Source organism: Leuciscus leuciscus (assembly GCF_965113295.1).
Source record: "Leuciscus leuciscus genome assembly, chromosome: 9".
In the NCBI taxonomy this organism is placed as follows: domain Eukaryota; kingdom Metazoa; phylum Chordata; class Actinopteri; order Cypriniformes; family Leuciscidae; genus Leuciscus; species Leuciscus leuciscus.
In genome coordinates, this window is record NC_138733.1 from 10,733,064 (window position 1) to 10,748,655 (window position 15,592).

The 15,592-nt window shown below is 35.0% G+C and overlaps 3 protein-coding genes across 4 annotated transcripts in view; all 3 read left to right on the plus strand.

Annotated features, from left to right (window-relative positions):
• LOC309506436 (NACHT, LRR and PYD domains-containing protein 3-like) overlaps nucleotides 1-2,542 on the plus strand; it is a 271,279-nt gene extending 268,737 nt beyond the window's left edge. For both annotated transcript variants that reach the window (XM_082180383.1, XM_082180384.1), the window contains one exon: nucleotides 2,099-2,542. The gene's annotated coding sequence lies outside the window, so the exon portion shown is untranslated. The remainder of the gene's footprint in view (nucleotides 1-2,098) is intronic.
• Nucleotides 1-2,542, plus strand: part of LOC309506438 (NACHT, LRR and PYD domains-containing protein 3-like) — a 59,991-nt gene extending 57,449 nt beyond the window's left edge. The window contains exons 9-10 of the mRNA XM_082180385.1: nucleotides 925-1,102; nucleotides 1,452-2,542. Coding sequence (XP_082036511.1) covers nucleotides 925-1,102; nucleotides 1,452-1,520 — 247 coding nt within the window. The 3' untranslated portion in view covers nucleotides 1,521-2,542. The remainder of the gene's footprint in view (nucleotides 1-924; nucleotides 1,103-1,451) is intronic.
• Nucleotides 2,543-13,759: 11,217 nt separating this feature from the next.
• LOC309505879 (uncharacterized protein) overlaps nucleotides 13,760-15,592 on the plus strand; it is a 45,505-nt gene continuing 43,672 nt past the window's right edge. Inside the window, exons 1-3 of the mRNA XM_082179340.1 lie at nucleotides 13,760-13,846; nucleotides 14,749-14,841; nucleotides 15,002-15,118. Of these exons, the coding sequence (XP_082035466.1) occupies nucleotides 14,792-14,841; nucleotides 15,002-15,118 (167 nt within the window). The 5' untranslated portion in view covers nucleotides 13,760-13,846; nucleotides 14,749-14,791. The remainder of the gene's footprint in view (nucleotides 13,847-14,748; nucleotides 14,842-15,001; nucleotides 15,119-15,592) is intronic.

Genomic DNA, 15,592 nt, shown 5'->3' on the forward strand with positions numbered 1-15,592 from the left:
GTGCTTGATCTCCTCCCTATAGGCAGTCTCATCGTTGTTGCTGATGAGACCAATCACCGTAGTGTCGTCCGCAAACTTGACGATGGAATTAGATCCGTACACAGGCTTGCAGTCGGAGGTGAAGAGGGAGTAGAGAAACGGGCTTAGCACACAGCCCTGTGGTACACCAGTGTTGAGTGTGATGGACGTGGAGCAGTTGGAGCCTGATCGAACATAATATGTAACATCTTATTGTTTGAAGGTAAAAGTCTTACTGATGTTTAGATAATATTATTAATATGTAAATAGTCAGAATAAACACACTGGTTGGCACAATCATTAGACTTTAAGCCTTTTTCCTCCACCAGCAGTTTCCTTTTCTTCCAATATCCCGAGCAATGCGTTATTTTATAAAGTAGAATATGAACACCAAAGACCATTAAACTGAAGGTAAATGGATGATGTTTCAGAGGTAAATAAGCTCATTAACATGATCTCAATGCATGTGTAGGCTGTAGTTCTTACATTAAGACTTTGAATATCTCTATTGAGTCACATTTCTATTGAGTTTATAAGCTTCCAGATGAGACCAAATATGACACAATTATGTGTTTGATCACAAGAGTTAATCAGTTATATGTAATGGGGGGAACACGTGGGTGCAAATGTCCTCCTGTAGATGAGTATTAGAAGTAAGGGACTGTTTCTCCAGTCAGAACCGTCTTTATGTCACTATGAAACAATATCTCACATTCATCTCTGTCTGTTCAGTCCTTAAAAACCATTTCAAACAGTATCATTGAGCATCAACATGCATAAATCTCATTCCATCAGCTGCAGTGGCAATACTTGTCATTATATCTGATCGCCTGCTCTGAGACCAGAGTGAATAACAAACTACAGACACTTAAACTACAATTCACATTGTGTCATTGTTCTCTACAGGTTGAGTGATTGTGGCGTCACAGCTGAAGGTTTTGCTGCTCTGGCTTCAGCTCTGAGATCAAACCCTGAACACCTGAGAGAACTGAATCTGTCTAGGAATAAAATAGGAAGTTCTGAAGTGCAGAAACTTTTGAATCTAAAGGATGATCCACATTATAAACTGGAGGAACTAAACTATGTGGGTATATTTTTTATTTAAAGCTTTTAAATTGGCCCAAGTCCAGGCCTCTTATGTTTGTAACGGAGAATATAAGATGATATTTCAGCTCCACTTTAGTCTTAGTACTATTAGTTTAATTCTGTGATGTGACTGATTTATGAATATTATATATTAATATATTTCCATTACTTAACAGTGTCTCTGTGCAAGTGATTAAGAGAGAGTTGTTTATCATTTACTGTTATTAATCTATTAGCAGTTTTTCATTCATATCTCTTACTGTAATATGAATATACTAATATATCTAGTGTATATGATGTGACAGCAGTAATGTCTCATACTCATATGTGACTGTGTTTTATTGTAGGACTCTCCGTTATTAGACGTCAGCAGCTTTTTCAGGAACAGGAAAACAAGGAGCCGCTACAGAGACTGAAGACACAGAGACACACAGCGATCACACTGTCAATTGTGACTTTGTAATGTAATTATTTTCTTGTGTCTTTCTCTTGATGAAATGATTAGGGCCTGAGCACGGATGGTGTGATGACCCTGTTGGAATTGTTCCGTTCATGTATAATTGTTTTCTAGTACATTTTTAAGTGATGCGATAAAGATGGATGCTTAAAAAAAAGCACAAAACCTGTATTATTCCCATTACACAGAGTGCACAGTGTTTGGTGTAACTGTAATTTCTGTAAAATCACATTCCTCTTCACCTATGCAAAACAATCTATGTCGTTCATCTACGAAACATAAATGAAGAAATGTTTTATGAAATTTGAGAGATTTCTGTAGGCAGGGTGGACATATAATTACTTGACATGTTTAATTATAGTGATTTCTGTAACGTAACTAACCTGCCGGCTGTGTACGGACGTTTTGTGCCGCGATTTTATTATTGAAGTCTATGGGAAGTCTAGTTTATTTTCTCCTAAAAAGGGGCCGTGACGAAATTGACAGTAAAGTTCCCGGATGTGCCGGTGTAGTGAACAGATGAGTCCCACTAAAGAGATGGGTCCCAGTTTAGGACCCAAGCAATCCGATTGGTTCAAAGCACGTTTTATGGGTAATCGCTTTAGTGCCTGGTTACAAATCATACAAAATCACTTTATTATAGAAGTCGTTTGAACTACGTTATAACGAGTCATTAATGTATTTTCACTTATATGTTTTATATATAACCGAAGCTATAGATTGTGAACATTTCTCATTGTTAGTGTTTTTTAGTTAGCTTAGAATAGATAGTAGCATACCATACAGCTATCCGTTTATCTTGCTAGCTGAGCTTTACCTGAGCTTATACTGCCTTACCATAGACAGTATTAGTAAAAAAAGTATTCACAGCAATTCGTAATGCAATTATAGTTATGTCATTATTTTTATCGTAATAATCAGTAATATCGTGATATGTTTGTACTCTTTTTTTATTTTTTATTAAAAGAACCATGAACCATTTGTGTTTATTACTGTTTTTCTTATTAACAGTTTATACATTTAAATAAATGAGAGAATGCTTGCTATGTTTTGGTACTTAGTATAAATATGAATTGGTTGTCTAGCCTTGATTGCAGAACAGTGTAATAAAATTACGGAATCACAAATCTTAATGTAATCAAACCCCTAAATTCATATAATAATCTTTTATTTTTATCCTGATTAATGAAATAAATTGCATTTTTAGGTATGTTTTGTGACGTTAAGTTATTTGTTAAGCAATAAGGCATAATATATATATATATATATATATATGTTTTAAATTACTAGCATGTCATTTGTGTTCATATTATTTATGTCATAATTCAAAACAGAACATCATAAAATACAATAACCTTCAATGTAATAAAAATGAGTGAACCAAAACTTATATAAAAATTAAATTGATTAAATTATACAAAACAATACAAAATTAATTCAACTGAATTATGAGATGTTATAGATTGAATTTTTATTAACACAAAACTACAAGCAAAATGCGCATAATATTTGGACATTTATAGAGCTTTTTAAAATACACAACAATACAAAGCAGCTTTAAACAGACATACTGTAGTGTGATAGTCCTCTGGCTATACAGTGTGAAGATTTAAAAAAAATTATGTTGAGTTAGCGGAGTTAAAATATTTAATGACCTGTAAGGTTAAAGATTTTGAGAGAACTTTTTTTTAGGTCCATCCTGGATTAACTAATGAGACACAAATAGATGCCGTGTCTTTTGCTGTATGTCAAGTCAAATCTTTAGTTTGAAGTAATTCATGTTGTATGTGCAGTCAATTATTTGTGGAACCATAAGGCCTAGATCATGATGCAGTCAGCTGAGATGTGCCGAGGCATGGTGGGGTCGTGACCTGGTGGACGAGGAGGCTGGACTGACTGAGGAACTCTGCAAAAGACACAAACAAGCTGTAACATGTGTGATTCTGTTTTCATGTTTATTACAGTGCATCTGATGTATGTATAAAGCACTATAGAATAATTGTGACTTGACACACAATTATGCTACCTCCTTTTTACTCCAATAACTTCTCAGAAATTGCGAAGATGTCACTGCTAGTTCTAGTGTGATGTTGATTAAACTAGAGAGATGGAGATGAGAAATAATTTTTGCCATTATTTTTTTTAAATGTGAACTGCATACATTGTACGACTATTCTCACTTGAGGTGAAGGACATGAAGGGAGTTTGTGCTTGTAGACATTTTTTCATATTTATAAATTCCCAATTATATACAAAAAATATAATATTTAGAAAGATTACATGCCGTTTTGAGTTGTGAAGAAGAAAGTGAAGAAGATGGAATGATCATAGTGTGTTTGAGCAGCAGAAGACAGCATAGACACTGAACATGAGGCCTTGAGACATGAGAACATGAGACAAATTTAGATCTGATGCATCTAAACAAAGAGCCATTTCAATATGTATACAGTAGACTATTCGGTGGCAAGAATAAGTTTGTGAATAATTTGACAATATCTGGATTTCTGGAAGTCACACTTATAAACAAACAGTACTGATCTACTAACACACAAACAGTTATATTTTTCAAAATTATATTGAAGTCATTGACTGATCATTGACAGGATAGTATGTGAACTTTTCCTCTTCGGTCCCCCTACAGGTTGGAAGCGGAATTGTCCATTACCGCTGTTGTAAATAATTTCTACCATTGCACGCGCGCTATTTGTTTATCCAGCACCGGCTTTGGAAATAACGATGTCCACAGACAAGGTAGATTATGTTGCATGATTTTATTAAAGTATGATGTATTGCGACATCAGAAACGAAGAAAAACAAAATAATAACATTATAACTTCTCCAAAAGATAACCAGTCAGGTAATGAGGTTGAAAGTGTGGGTCACACGGTGCCCTCCCTGTCCTTTAAATAAAGGCACACAAAACCTGGTTTCTGACAAGATGGGCTAGTGTGAAGGATGCCTCAATCCAAAAGCTTTCACAGGCATTAATTCCTCTACCTGAAGACCTGACCCTCCGGTGCTGCAGATAATCAGCCAAATATATACAGTAGCCTATATTTAATGTTCTGGGGTCGTTTGTTCGTTAGTAATTTACCAAAACAATAATTACAGGGACATTGTGAGTTACAGGCTGATGTTTTTTTCCCTTCTGTGCATTATAAGTAAGGCTTTAACCTCTTTGAGAATGAAGGTGTGGGTCACATTTGTAGGGCCAAAAACAAAAGCACTTAATTCAGCCCAAAATCTATTGGTTACATTACACTCACAAAATAAATGGCTGACAGTTTCCTCAACAAAACCACAAAAAGAGCAAGTCTCATCAATATCAGAATATTTAGAGATGGATGAGTTAACAGGATAGATTTTATGAAGGATTTTATAATGAATTTCCTTAACTTTGTTGGATACACAAAATTTACTTGGCAAAAGCCAGGCCTTTCTCCAAATTACGTTTGTTACAAGGGATCCCCAATAGAATTTACCCCGTGGAGTAATCTTTCTCTTCATTTGAAAAGTTGTGCGAATATGTCTGTTGTTGCATTTTCAATCTAAAAAAATCTATCTCGCCCAAGCGTAAAGCCGGATAAACACTTTTACCTTTACTGAAGTTAAGGTGATTTTTAATTAATTGAATTAAGCCTGCTGGGATAGCTTTTATCAAAGGTATTATATTCCTTTGGTGGAACTGGAAAGTTATGGAGATTCAAAAATTGCTTATAAGTTAGAATATGACCAGAATCATCAAAGACAGATAGAATGCAATTAAAGTTATTGTTAAACCATCTAGGAAAAAAGAGAGATTTATTTTTAACGGTTATATCCGCATTATTCCAAAGGAGAACTTTGTGGGGGAATAGCTATGGACAAAACACAATTTCCACGAGAGAAGGCATTGCTGATGAAAGTTAGATAAGGAAATGGGTAACTTGCTAGGCAAAAAGTTACACTTTAATAGGAAAGACAGGCCACCGAGTTTGTTGAAGATATTATTAGGAATGAAAAACCATAACGACACTGGGTTCACAAGGCATCTTTTCAGCCAGTTTACTTTAAAGGTGTTTATAGTATCCAGAAAGTCAAGGCCACTTTCACCTCTGGAATTAGAGAGTACTTCTCTTTTTAATTTGTGAGGCCTATTTTTCCAAATGAAATCCAAAAATATTTTGTTGATTTCCTTTATAGTTTTATCATTGATAAACAGAGAGAGAGCAGGGAATACAAAGCGAGAGAGCCCTTCCACTAGAACCGGACTCTACCGCATAATGAAAGATCTCTCTGAAGCCAGATGTTAAAGACGTTTTTAGATTTTGTCATTTTATCAGAAAAGTTTAAATGATGTCTGGTAACTGGATTTTTAGTGATATGGATACCTAGATATTTTACACTGTTTTTAACTGGGATACCTTCCAATGATGTCTCATATATATCATGAATTGAGATAATTTCACATTTCGAAATATTAAGTTTTAGACCCGAAGCACATGAAAATTGTTCCACCAATTCCAGAGCATTAGGTAACTGTTTTTTATCCTCCAAGAATAGTGTGGTGTCGTCGGCTAACTGCAATTTTAAACTCCAGATCAAATATAGAAATTCCTATCAAACTTTCATTTTGGTTAATCCTTAGACAAAGTAATTCAGTGGCTAAAATAAATAAAAACGGGGAGATTGGACAGCCCTGTCTGACTCCACGATGGATGTCAGACCTTTTTGGACGTATCATATTTGACGAGCTGAAAATATCTCTATAAAACAACACTGTAAAAAATAAAATCGTAAAAAAACGGTCAATGACTGTCAGCTGCGGCTGCCAAACAAAAACCGTAAAAATAAAGTAAAATATCGTCATTTAAATGAAGTGCAAAAAACTTTTACAGAAATTTTCCTTAAATGTTTTACAGAAAAGCACTGTTATTTTACAGCTATTTCCTGAATTATTACGATCAAACACCTTCATTGTAAAAAAAATCCCATAAAATAACAGTCAAATGACTGTCAGCAATGGCTGCCATACAAAAACCGTAAAATTAATGTAAAATATCCTAATTTAAATAAGTGCAAAATACTTTTACAGAAATCTTCATTAATCTTTTTTAACAGAAACACAGTTAAAACGCAGTTATTTCACATTTATTTTCTGATTTTTTTACTGAAAAGCACGCATGCATGATTTGTTGTGACTATACGTCACTGTATCAGCAACTCCACAGTTACTGTCTGTTAAATAAAGCAACATGCAGCAGAACATCTGTGTTTCTCTGCTCATCCTGCACTGAAGCTCAGGCTCTACTCTTCAACACAATGGTGACACACGAAACACACCATAAAGAAACACTTTAAACCCCAACAGAACATTAAACACTACCAGATCTCTCAGGATCTCAGCATCTTCACTTATTACAATCCAGACTTTATTTCTTTCATACTAACATTCTTATTGAGAATTAACAGAGGTTTAGAAGTTGAAGTTTTATTGAAAAGAATAAAGTGTGATGTCACCATGATGGAGATCAGTGTTTGCTTTAGTTGGGCTCTTGACCTTTTAGTGTTTAACTTCAATGTTTCTCTGGCTGCATTAATTGTGTCTCTGATGCATATTTATAATTGTAGCAATCCAAGAGAAACTCAGATCAGATGATGTTGGTCACTTTTTAGTGATAGTAGTCATCATGTAGTGTCCTGCTTTATTAATACCACTTAAAGTGAAATATCTGATTAAGTTGTTAAATATTAGTTGTTCATTTTGCATGACAAAACTGCTATAGAACATCCTGCAGTGCTGTGATACTCAGATTTTATGAAGTCATTATACAGAAAATGTTTTGTCAGGATCATATAGACTCACTCAGACATCAATAATCAGCGTATGAATCACAACAATGGTGACAATGAAAGAAATCTGAATTACTATAAAGTCACAAAAAGGCTTTGTTGGTTGTCACCATTGTTGAGATTCATATGTTGATTCTTGATGTCTCTATACTACTAAAAAATGAACCAGCTCAAAACTTTTTCTGTACAATATATATCTTTTTTTTTTCAGATTGTTATAATACTGATGCCACAATATGTCAAGGGTTAAGTGAAAAATTATGACATTTATAGACTTTTTATAAAACTAAATTCCATCTATATATTATGTAATCTAAACTAATATATTCAGAGATTTGACACATCATTGAATCAGATCATCATATGATGATTATAACATCATCAATGAATGACCAAGATCGTCTGACATTTTCTCCAGCATTTATTGCTATAACAAATGTGTATGAAATACACAGTTAAAGCAGCCAGAGAAAAACTAAAGTTAAAAACTCAAGGGTCATGAGCCCAACTAAAGCAGACACTGATCTCAATCATGGTGACATCACATTTATTTTAAAGTTTTTTACACTTTATTTAAATTAGCATATTTTACTTTAATTTTAGGGTTTTTGTTTGGCAGCCGCAGCTGCCAGTCATTTTACCCTTTTTAAAAAAAATGTTTTACAATGAAGGTATTTGATCGTGATTATTCAGGAAATACCTGTAAAATAACAGTGTTTTTCAGTTTATTTAATTTAGGATGTTTTACAGTTTTTTGGGGAGCTGACAGTCATTTGACCATTTTATCATTTAACTGTTTTGTTTCTGTTAAATTACAGATTATATTTGTAATTTTACATACATTTTTATGTAATTTAAGAAAACAGAAAAAATACTGTATGAAAAATACAATCAATTTTCTGTATAAAAAATGTGAATTACTGTAATTTGTCATTAATGTCACAATACCTAAAATAACAGCTGAATTTTTATTTTACAGATATTATTTGTAATTTTACAGTGTTTTGAGTACAATTTAAAATTAAAGAAAATGATCGTCAAAAAATCACAGTTATTTTCTGTAAAATTAGGATTTTTTTTTACAGTGAAGGTTACAGTATCAATAAATGATTTACTGAATCCAAATAACTCTAGAGTGCGGAAAATAAATCAAAAGCGTTTTGAAAGTCAAGAAAAATGATGAGACCATCTGAATGAAGTAAATTAGAATAATCTAGCACATCTAATACTAACCTTATATTATTAGATATGTTACGGCCTTTCATGAAGCCCGACTGAGATTCTGAAATAATGTGATTTAGACCAGTACTTAATCTTTTAGCATAAACAGAGGCTGACATTTTTTAATCTAATGTTAACATCTTCCAGAAGTTAGGACTCACCTGTGACCCTACCAAAGTTACTTATGTATCCACCTTATTCCTATGCCCCATGACGCTTTGTGCGAATTATGATTGTAACTTCCTTTAAACTGTAAACTATCAGTGAAAAGGCTAGCTCTATGAACGTAGTAATAGGCCGCCAATTGTCAATTAATAAAGGGTCCTTGCTTGACTTGGGTATAAGGGATATAGCCTAACTCCCTTTTTCATAGTAGAGGTAATTTCTCCCTGACTGATGCATTCCTTATACATATAAAATAAAGGCAATTTAATAAACTCCCAGAAGTGGAGATAAAATTCTACTGAAAGCCCGTCAATACCAGGGGATTTACTTTTTTTCATTGAGTGCAGAGCTTGATTAATTTCATCTATTGACAAATCAGCGTCAGAAATTTGACTAAATTCACGATCAATAATTGTAATACAGTGTTTAATTATAGCAATACATTTTTCACAGATGTCATAGTTAAATTTAGAGGTATAAAGATTGCTATAAAATTTGGTAACAAATTCTGATATGTCTTTTGGGTCTTTAGAGGTAACTCCATCGATGTTAAGTGCTGAAAGAGCTTTCCTCTGACCGTTTCTTTTTTCCAGGACAAAAAAATAGCTAGAATTATTTTTCCCCTCCTCAAGCCATTTTGCCCGAGACCTTATATATGTACCTTTGGCCAACTCTAAGTAAGCTCTGTCGAAATCCAGATGTATTTTTTTTTATTTCCATTATCTTCTTCTTCTGTAATCTTATCTTTAGCTAGTAATACATTAAGTATATTAACCAGCTCTGAATCAGTTTTATGTTTAATATCTTTAAGTTCCTTACTTCTTTTAACTGCAATATATCTAGCTTTATATTTAAAGAACTCCCAATTTTTTTTTAATAATCTCTGGTTAATACGGTAAATAATTATTTGGTAAGATTGATGATACTATTATTACATTTTTTGTCTTGTAACAAGGTATTATTAAGTTTCCAATAGCCTCTTATTCTCGGGTTATCATTGATGTCACTCAATTTTATTGCAACTAATTTATGATCTGATAAGGGGGCAGTGACTTGAGAAGCATCTTTTACATAGTTAAGGATAGAAGATGAAATTAGAAAAAAGTCAATCCTAGATCTAAGAGATAAACTTCTATTGGACTTTTGTAGAAGGATTAAAGAACCATGCATCAGTAAGGGAGAGATCGGAGCACAGGTGCACATTCTGCTATCAAGTCTAGGGGGGTATCTATCCAGGTGATCGTCCATACATTCATTAAAATCTCCCCCCAAAATAAAATATATGTTTTGTGTAACTTTTTAAGCTTATCCACTAGATGAGAGAACATTACTCTATTGGATGCACAAGAGTTGTGTATACACAACAAGCTATAAAGGTGGCGCTATCTTGTTTTATTACAGCACAAACTCATCTGCCTTCCTCAGAGCATACAGTTTCTAATACAGTCCCTTTAAATCTATGTAACAGTCCCAGCCGAAATAATACATTTCTTTTACAAAACAAAAAAATTGCTTTTCTTTTCAGATTGTCCCACAAACCTCTAACATTTAAAGTTACAACCAACAAGGAGTTAAACGTATACTCCATAACAAGAACCCCCAAACAAATTGAGAATTTTTTTTTTAAAAATATGACTTTCTTTAGACTTAGCTACCTGAATGTAAAGGGAGAGGTGGATAATAACCTAATTACATCCTTATCGAGGTGATAAACAAATAAGGAGATTAATAGTAAAGGTAACAAAAATTAAAGAAGAGCAAAAATAGTTACCTTCCTATTTGTGTACAACTTAAGAGTTTTTGCACAGTTTATATTGTTAGTCAAGTTTCATCTTTTCGATTTGTGCAAGAGAAAAGTAACAAGTGCAAGCAGCAGCTTAGCTTACATGACATCAGAATAGAAGATTTGTTTCCCATCAATCAAAGCAAATGAGTTGCGAAAGGTTGCCTTCTTGCCCTCCTCCCTTGCCTTCTTCACAAGAGGCCACAGCTTGTCCTGCGCTGCTCTATCTTCAGGAGACAGCGGCTCCGAGAGACGCAGTTTATTGTCAGTTAGAAACTTGCAACCTTTAGCAGCACTCCAAATGATGTCACGAATGTGGTGCTGTGGGAAGAGAATTATGATCGATAGTCTTTCCATCCGTCCGCTTCGGACCCAGACGATGAACGACATCGACACTGTCCTGGAGCCCGTCTCCAGGAGCAATCTTCCCTAAGATGTTGAGGACCACACTGCGGACATCCTCACTGTCTTTTTCCGCAACGCCGTGCAACTTTAGAAACCATCGCCAACTGTAACTGTTAACCTATCAGAACTTCAGAATCAGAAATGACGTCAACTGATTACCCTTTTGAAGTAGGCTACTAGTGTTTCTGTATCTAAAGTTAGTTCGAGGCTGATTACTCATTTTATGGCCTATGGAAGTGTGGAGAACTTTGTCTTCTGTAAACTCTCCATCAAGTGATTGAACTTCAACTTTGACGCCTGATCTTCATTGAGCAGATTGGTCTCTCTTTATGTGATTTAACTGTAATTTCCCTACAGTAATAATGCAGGTCTGTGTTTATTCACTAAACATAAGGAAGGTAAAGTACAATGAAAAAAAAAATCCCATAAAAAAATGGTAAATCTCTGGCAGCAAAGTTTCCAGACGGATTCCGTTAAATTGCAGGCAAAAAACGTAAAAATACAGAATTGACTTTACAGTCAAAATTACAGTACTTTACTGTTCATATTGGCTTATTAAACCGTGGAAAAACCTTAAAAGGCAATTGCTGTTTACCTTTATACTCTAATATAACTTATTATTTTACACATTTACAACTACATTTTATCCAAAGTGACTTAAAGGTGCATTGCTCAAGTCTCTGAGTTTTTGCAGAACTATGCCCCCTCTGGCGGCAAGCGAAACTGCAACAACAAAAGTTTTCTTTTTTTAATCTTACGTGGAGTTTGCGTTGGTGTTTGAAATGAACTACTGTACAAGCCGGTCTCTTAGAATCCATCTTCTACGGAGAATGGCGGCGAATACACAAACCTGCCAGACATATAGCCAGGTGAGCGTGCCGTGAACGCGCATGACGTCACGCCCAGTCTCAAATTCCGACCCGAATCCCTCTTATTTATTTTACTGTACAGGATTATAGAGACAATCGCAGTGATCAGAGAAGGGCTCATTCAGCCCATCAGGCAATTGTTTAAGCATGTATGGGTTAGAAAACGGGTATTTTTAACATGAAAAGTTGCGCAATGCACCTTTAAAAATTAAGAGAACAATAGAAGCAACAAGTGCAGTGAAAAAACAGTTAGTCTAGCACAGTACACATAGGAAATTATTATTATATATATATATTTTTTTTTTTTACAAAGATTTAGTATTATTGGGTCAAGTGTTTATGAAAAGATGGATCTTTAGCAGTTTCTTGAAAATGTGTTGAGATGGGCATTCCACCAGCAGGGAACAGTCCAGGTAAAGGTCAGTGAAAGTGATTTTGTGTCTCTTTGGGATGATGGCACCACAAGGCGCCGTTCACTTCCAGAACACAAGCTTCTGGAGGACATATAGATCTGAAGCAGTGAGTTTAGGTCTTGCTGCAGCATCTGGATCAGTTGCAGAGGTTTGACTGATGCTGGAAGGCCTGCCAAGAGAGCACTACAATAGTCCAGTCTGGATAGAACAAGAGCTTAGACAATGAGTTGTGTGGCTCCGATAGGAAGGGCCGGATCTTTCTGATGTTGTATAAGGCAAATCAGCAGGATCACAGCAAGTATGGTTTGGCTGAAACCATAAGCAGTTCGGTTTTGGCAAGGTTGAGTTGAAGGTGAAGGTCATTTTCCATCAGGTAGGCTGACTGAGATGCGAGCAGCAACCGTCAGATCCTCTGGCTGGAATGAAAGGTAGAGATATCATTAAGTGATAGGAAAAGCCATGTTTCTAAATGACAGAGCTACAATACAAAAAAAAAAAAAAAAAAATAGATGGGTGGAATCTAACACAATCGTGGTCTTACTGTAGCAAAACCAAACCTTGTGCAGCTACAGTGGCCTCACAAGGATCAAATGAATATTCACATGAGAAAATATACAGTATAAAACAAATTAAATTTTCTGCCACTTTTAGTGCAATCATATGGAATCAGAAGACTCGGCCATTACGATATTTTAAATTACTTCTTCCCATACCTTGTTTGCCATGATCCTCTTCCACGTGACCTGAAATCACACAAAAAAAACACTGTTACAACTCACTATTACATTTACACATGTCAGAATATGTTCCACTGGGACAAAGCAAAACCTCAACTGACTATGATCTGGAAGCTAAGCAGGAAAGGCTAACAGTGATGTTTTGAGCTGCCAAAATGATTAATGCATTTTCTTAAAGTGTTAAAATCAGGGAAAATCCTGCCTTCATCATCACATCAGGCTTTTAACAAAGCCAAAAAGGTTTCCAAAAAGGTTTCTATTTTATTTTAAGAGAAATTATAGTTTGAAGACTAATCATTTTAGTGATAGAAGAGTTGGCAACATAGGCCTAGTGATAGTTCAGAAATCAGATCAGAAATGTCAATAAACATGAGATAAGTTTATTAGGTGTCATTACAAAATCAAAGTCGAAAACTCTAGGTTTTAGACGATCTTGCAAATATATAGCCTAATAACTCGATGATATGAGAGAAAACCAGAAACCACAAATTTAGTAGGGATTAGATTGGATAACTGGCAAACTCACGTTGGTATACTTACTAATCAGATACGCCTGAGATACAGTATAGGTCACATCATTAATATTCATATGCCAATTAAGCCTCATTCGATCTGTTTATTGGAGACATGTCTAATATCCTAGCCTATTCCCAAAGGTGTGTATTTACGCGAGGCTTTAATACAGATTGTTTCATACAAATCTACTCAAACACTTGACTGATAAAAAAATAAATAAAAGACCCCGCTGAAAATGGTTTCTTCCATGTTGACAAAACCACTGATCAGTTTGAAGTGAAATTAAACATTACAGGAGCCATTTAATATTAGAGAAACTGCGTCACGCTGCCATAGCACAAAATGTGAGTATCAAAGGTAATTAATACACAGCTCGCGTGACACCACTTGTAAAACTACAAACTAGGCATACGATTTTTCGCTTATTGTTGTACTGTTTGGACTATTATTATTAGGCTACTCAATCACCTTTATTTTCTTGTTTCTTCGATATAGCCTATTGCTGACGCCACCTATCATATCCTTACCTAACTCAAAGCGAATGAAATGTAATTATAATGTGGAACCGATACTGCAGTTCCTTACAAAGTAAAAACAGAAATAGAGTATAACCCCATGTAGGCTAAACCCAGTTAAACCACCCAAATAAACCCATGTATGTAACGCTACAAAAATACAGCGATACAGTCATATTTCAGAAGAAAGTAATAGACAGCAATTGTTTATTCTGTTTCAATGACAGTTTGCCGATTTATTGTAGACGAACAGTTGTTTTGTAGTAAACGAGGGTGGGTGTGACTGTTTCTCAAGGTAGGCTATAGCAAAAAGGATCATACCAAGTAAATCGTAGTGGTAGGGGAGCAACTAACTAGTCCTCTGCCTCTAATAGGAAAATAAATATTAGGCATATATATATATATATATATATATATATATATATATATATATTATTATTATTATTATTATATATATTTTTTTTTTTTTCAACACACACAGGAAATTGTATGAACTACTTGTGAGCATCTTTGCTCGGTCCAAGTAGCCTACTACAGTTAGGTATTTCAAATCTATAACCAGTAATAAATGAACATATTTTTACTTAATTAGCTATTTTACCCACGCCTTCTGTCTTTCGTGTTTATGAAAAAACACGATGTAGGCTACTTTAATGTAGTTAAATTTGTAGTTTAATTACTGTGGTAGAGTTCATTGTGTCTGAATCAGTGTTTCTGTCATTTCCATTCAGAGTCAGTAGAGGAGATCAGAGGTATGCACCAGTGGAGGACAGAATGAGTCATGGACAAAAAATTAAAGATGGAGATTTTTCTCCAGGATGCAGGTACTCTCATTTAAAGACAACAAGAAATCAGAATTAACCATTTTTACATTATTAATACACTTTTACTGTTTCTATTGTGAAAGACTCAGCAGTGGACATCATCAAAATAAATGATTTGCTTTGCTGATGTCACCAAGCCTTCTTGTTTGCTGTATTACAGTTCAGTCCAGCTTGAGAGATCAGATTTTCCAGAGGCCAGCTGTGTGTCCATGAAGAGTGACTGGTCAATGGATCATCCACCCGAACTTAAGGATGGAGAGACACGGCCGAATTTAAGGTGGAACCTTTTTTTTCGGCACTGATTTTGGGGCAACGTGTACAATTTTGGAAATCGGTTTCACGAGTTCACACTTACATACAATTTGAGGGGGTAAAGTTTAATGCGTATTTGGCGTGCTGTCCGGAGGGAGGGCTCCGAGCTCGGAGTTCGGCCCGAACCCAGAGTACTCCCCCCGTATGTAAGTGTTTAGGACTAGAAGTGTGGAGAAGGGGTGGTGGGGGGATGCTGCAGAACTGTCAATGGATTGAGGTGAGACTGCTGAGTGTATATATACCTCTTACCATTGATTGCTGAGTGCTCTCCACTTGTGTTAATTATCTGAACGTGCTCCTCCCGAACTTTGTTAATAAAACCTCATTTAAATGTGATTGGTTAAACAGAACTGAGATTACTGCACTGCAATTAGTAACTGAAAGTATTATCAAATTATCCACAATAATTAAACATACAGTGGGTGAATAATATGTGTAA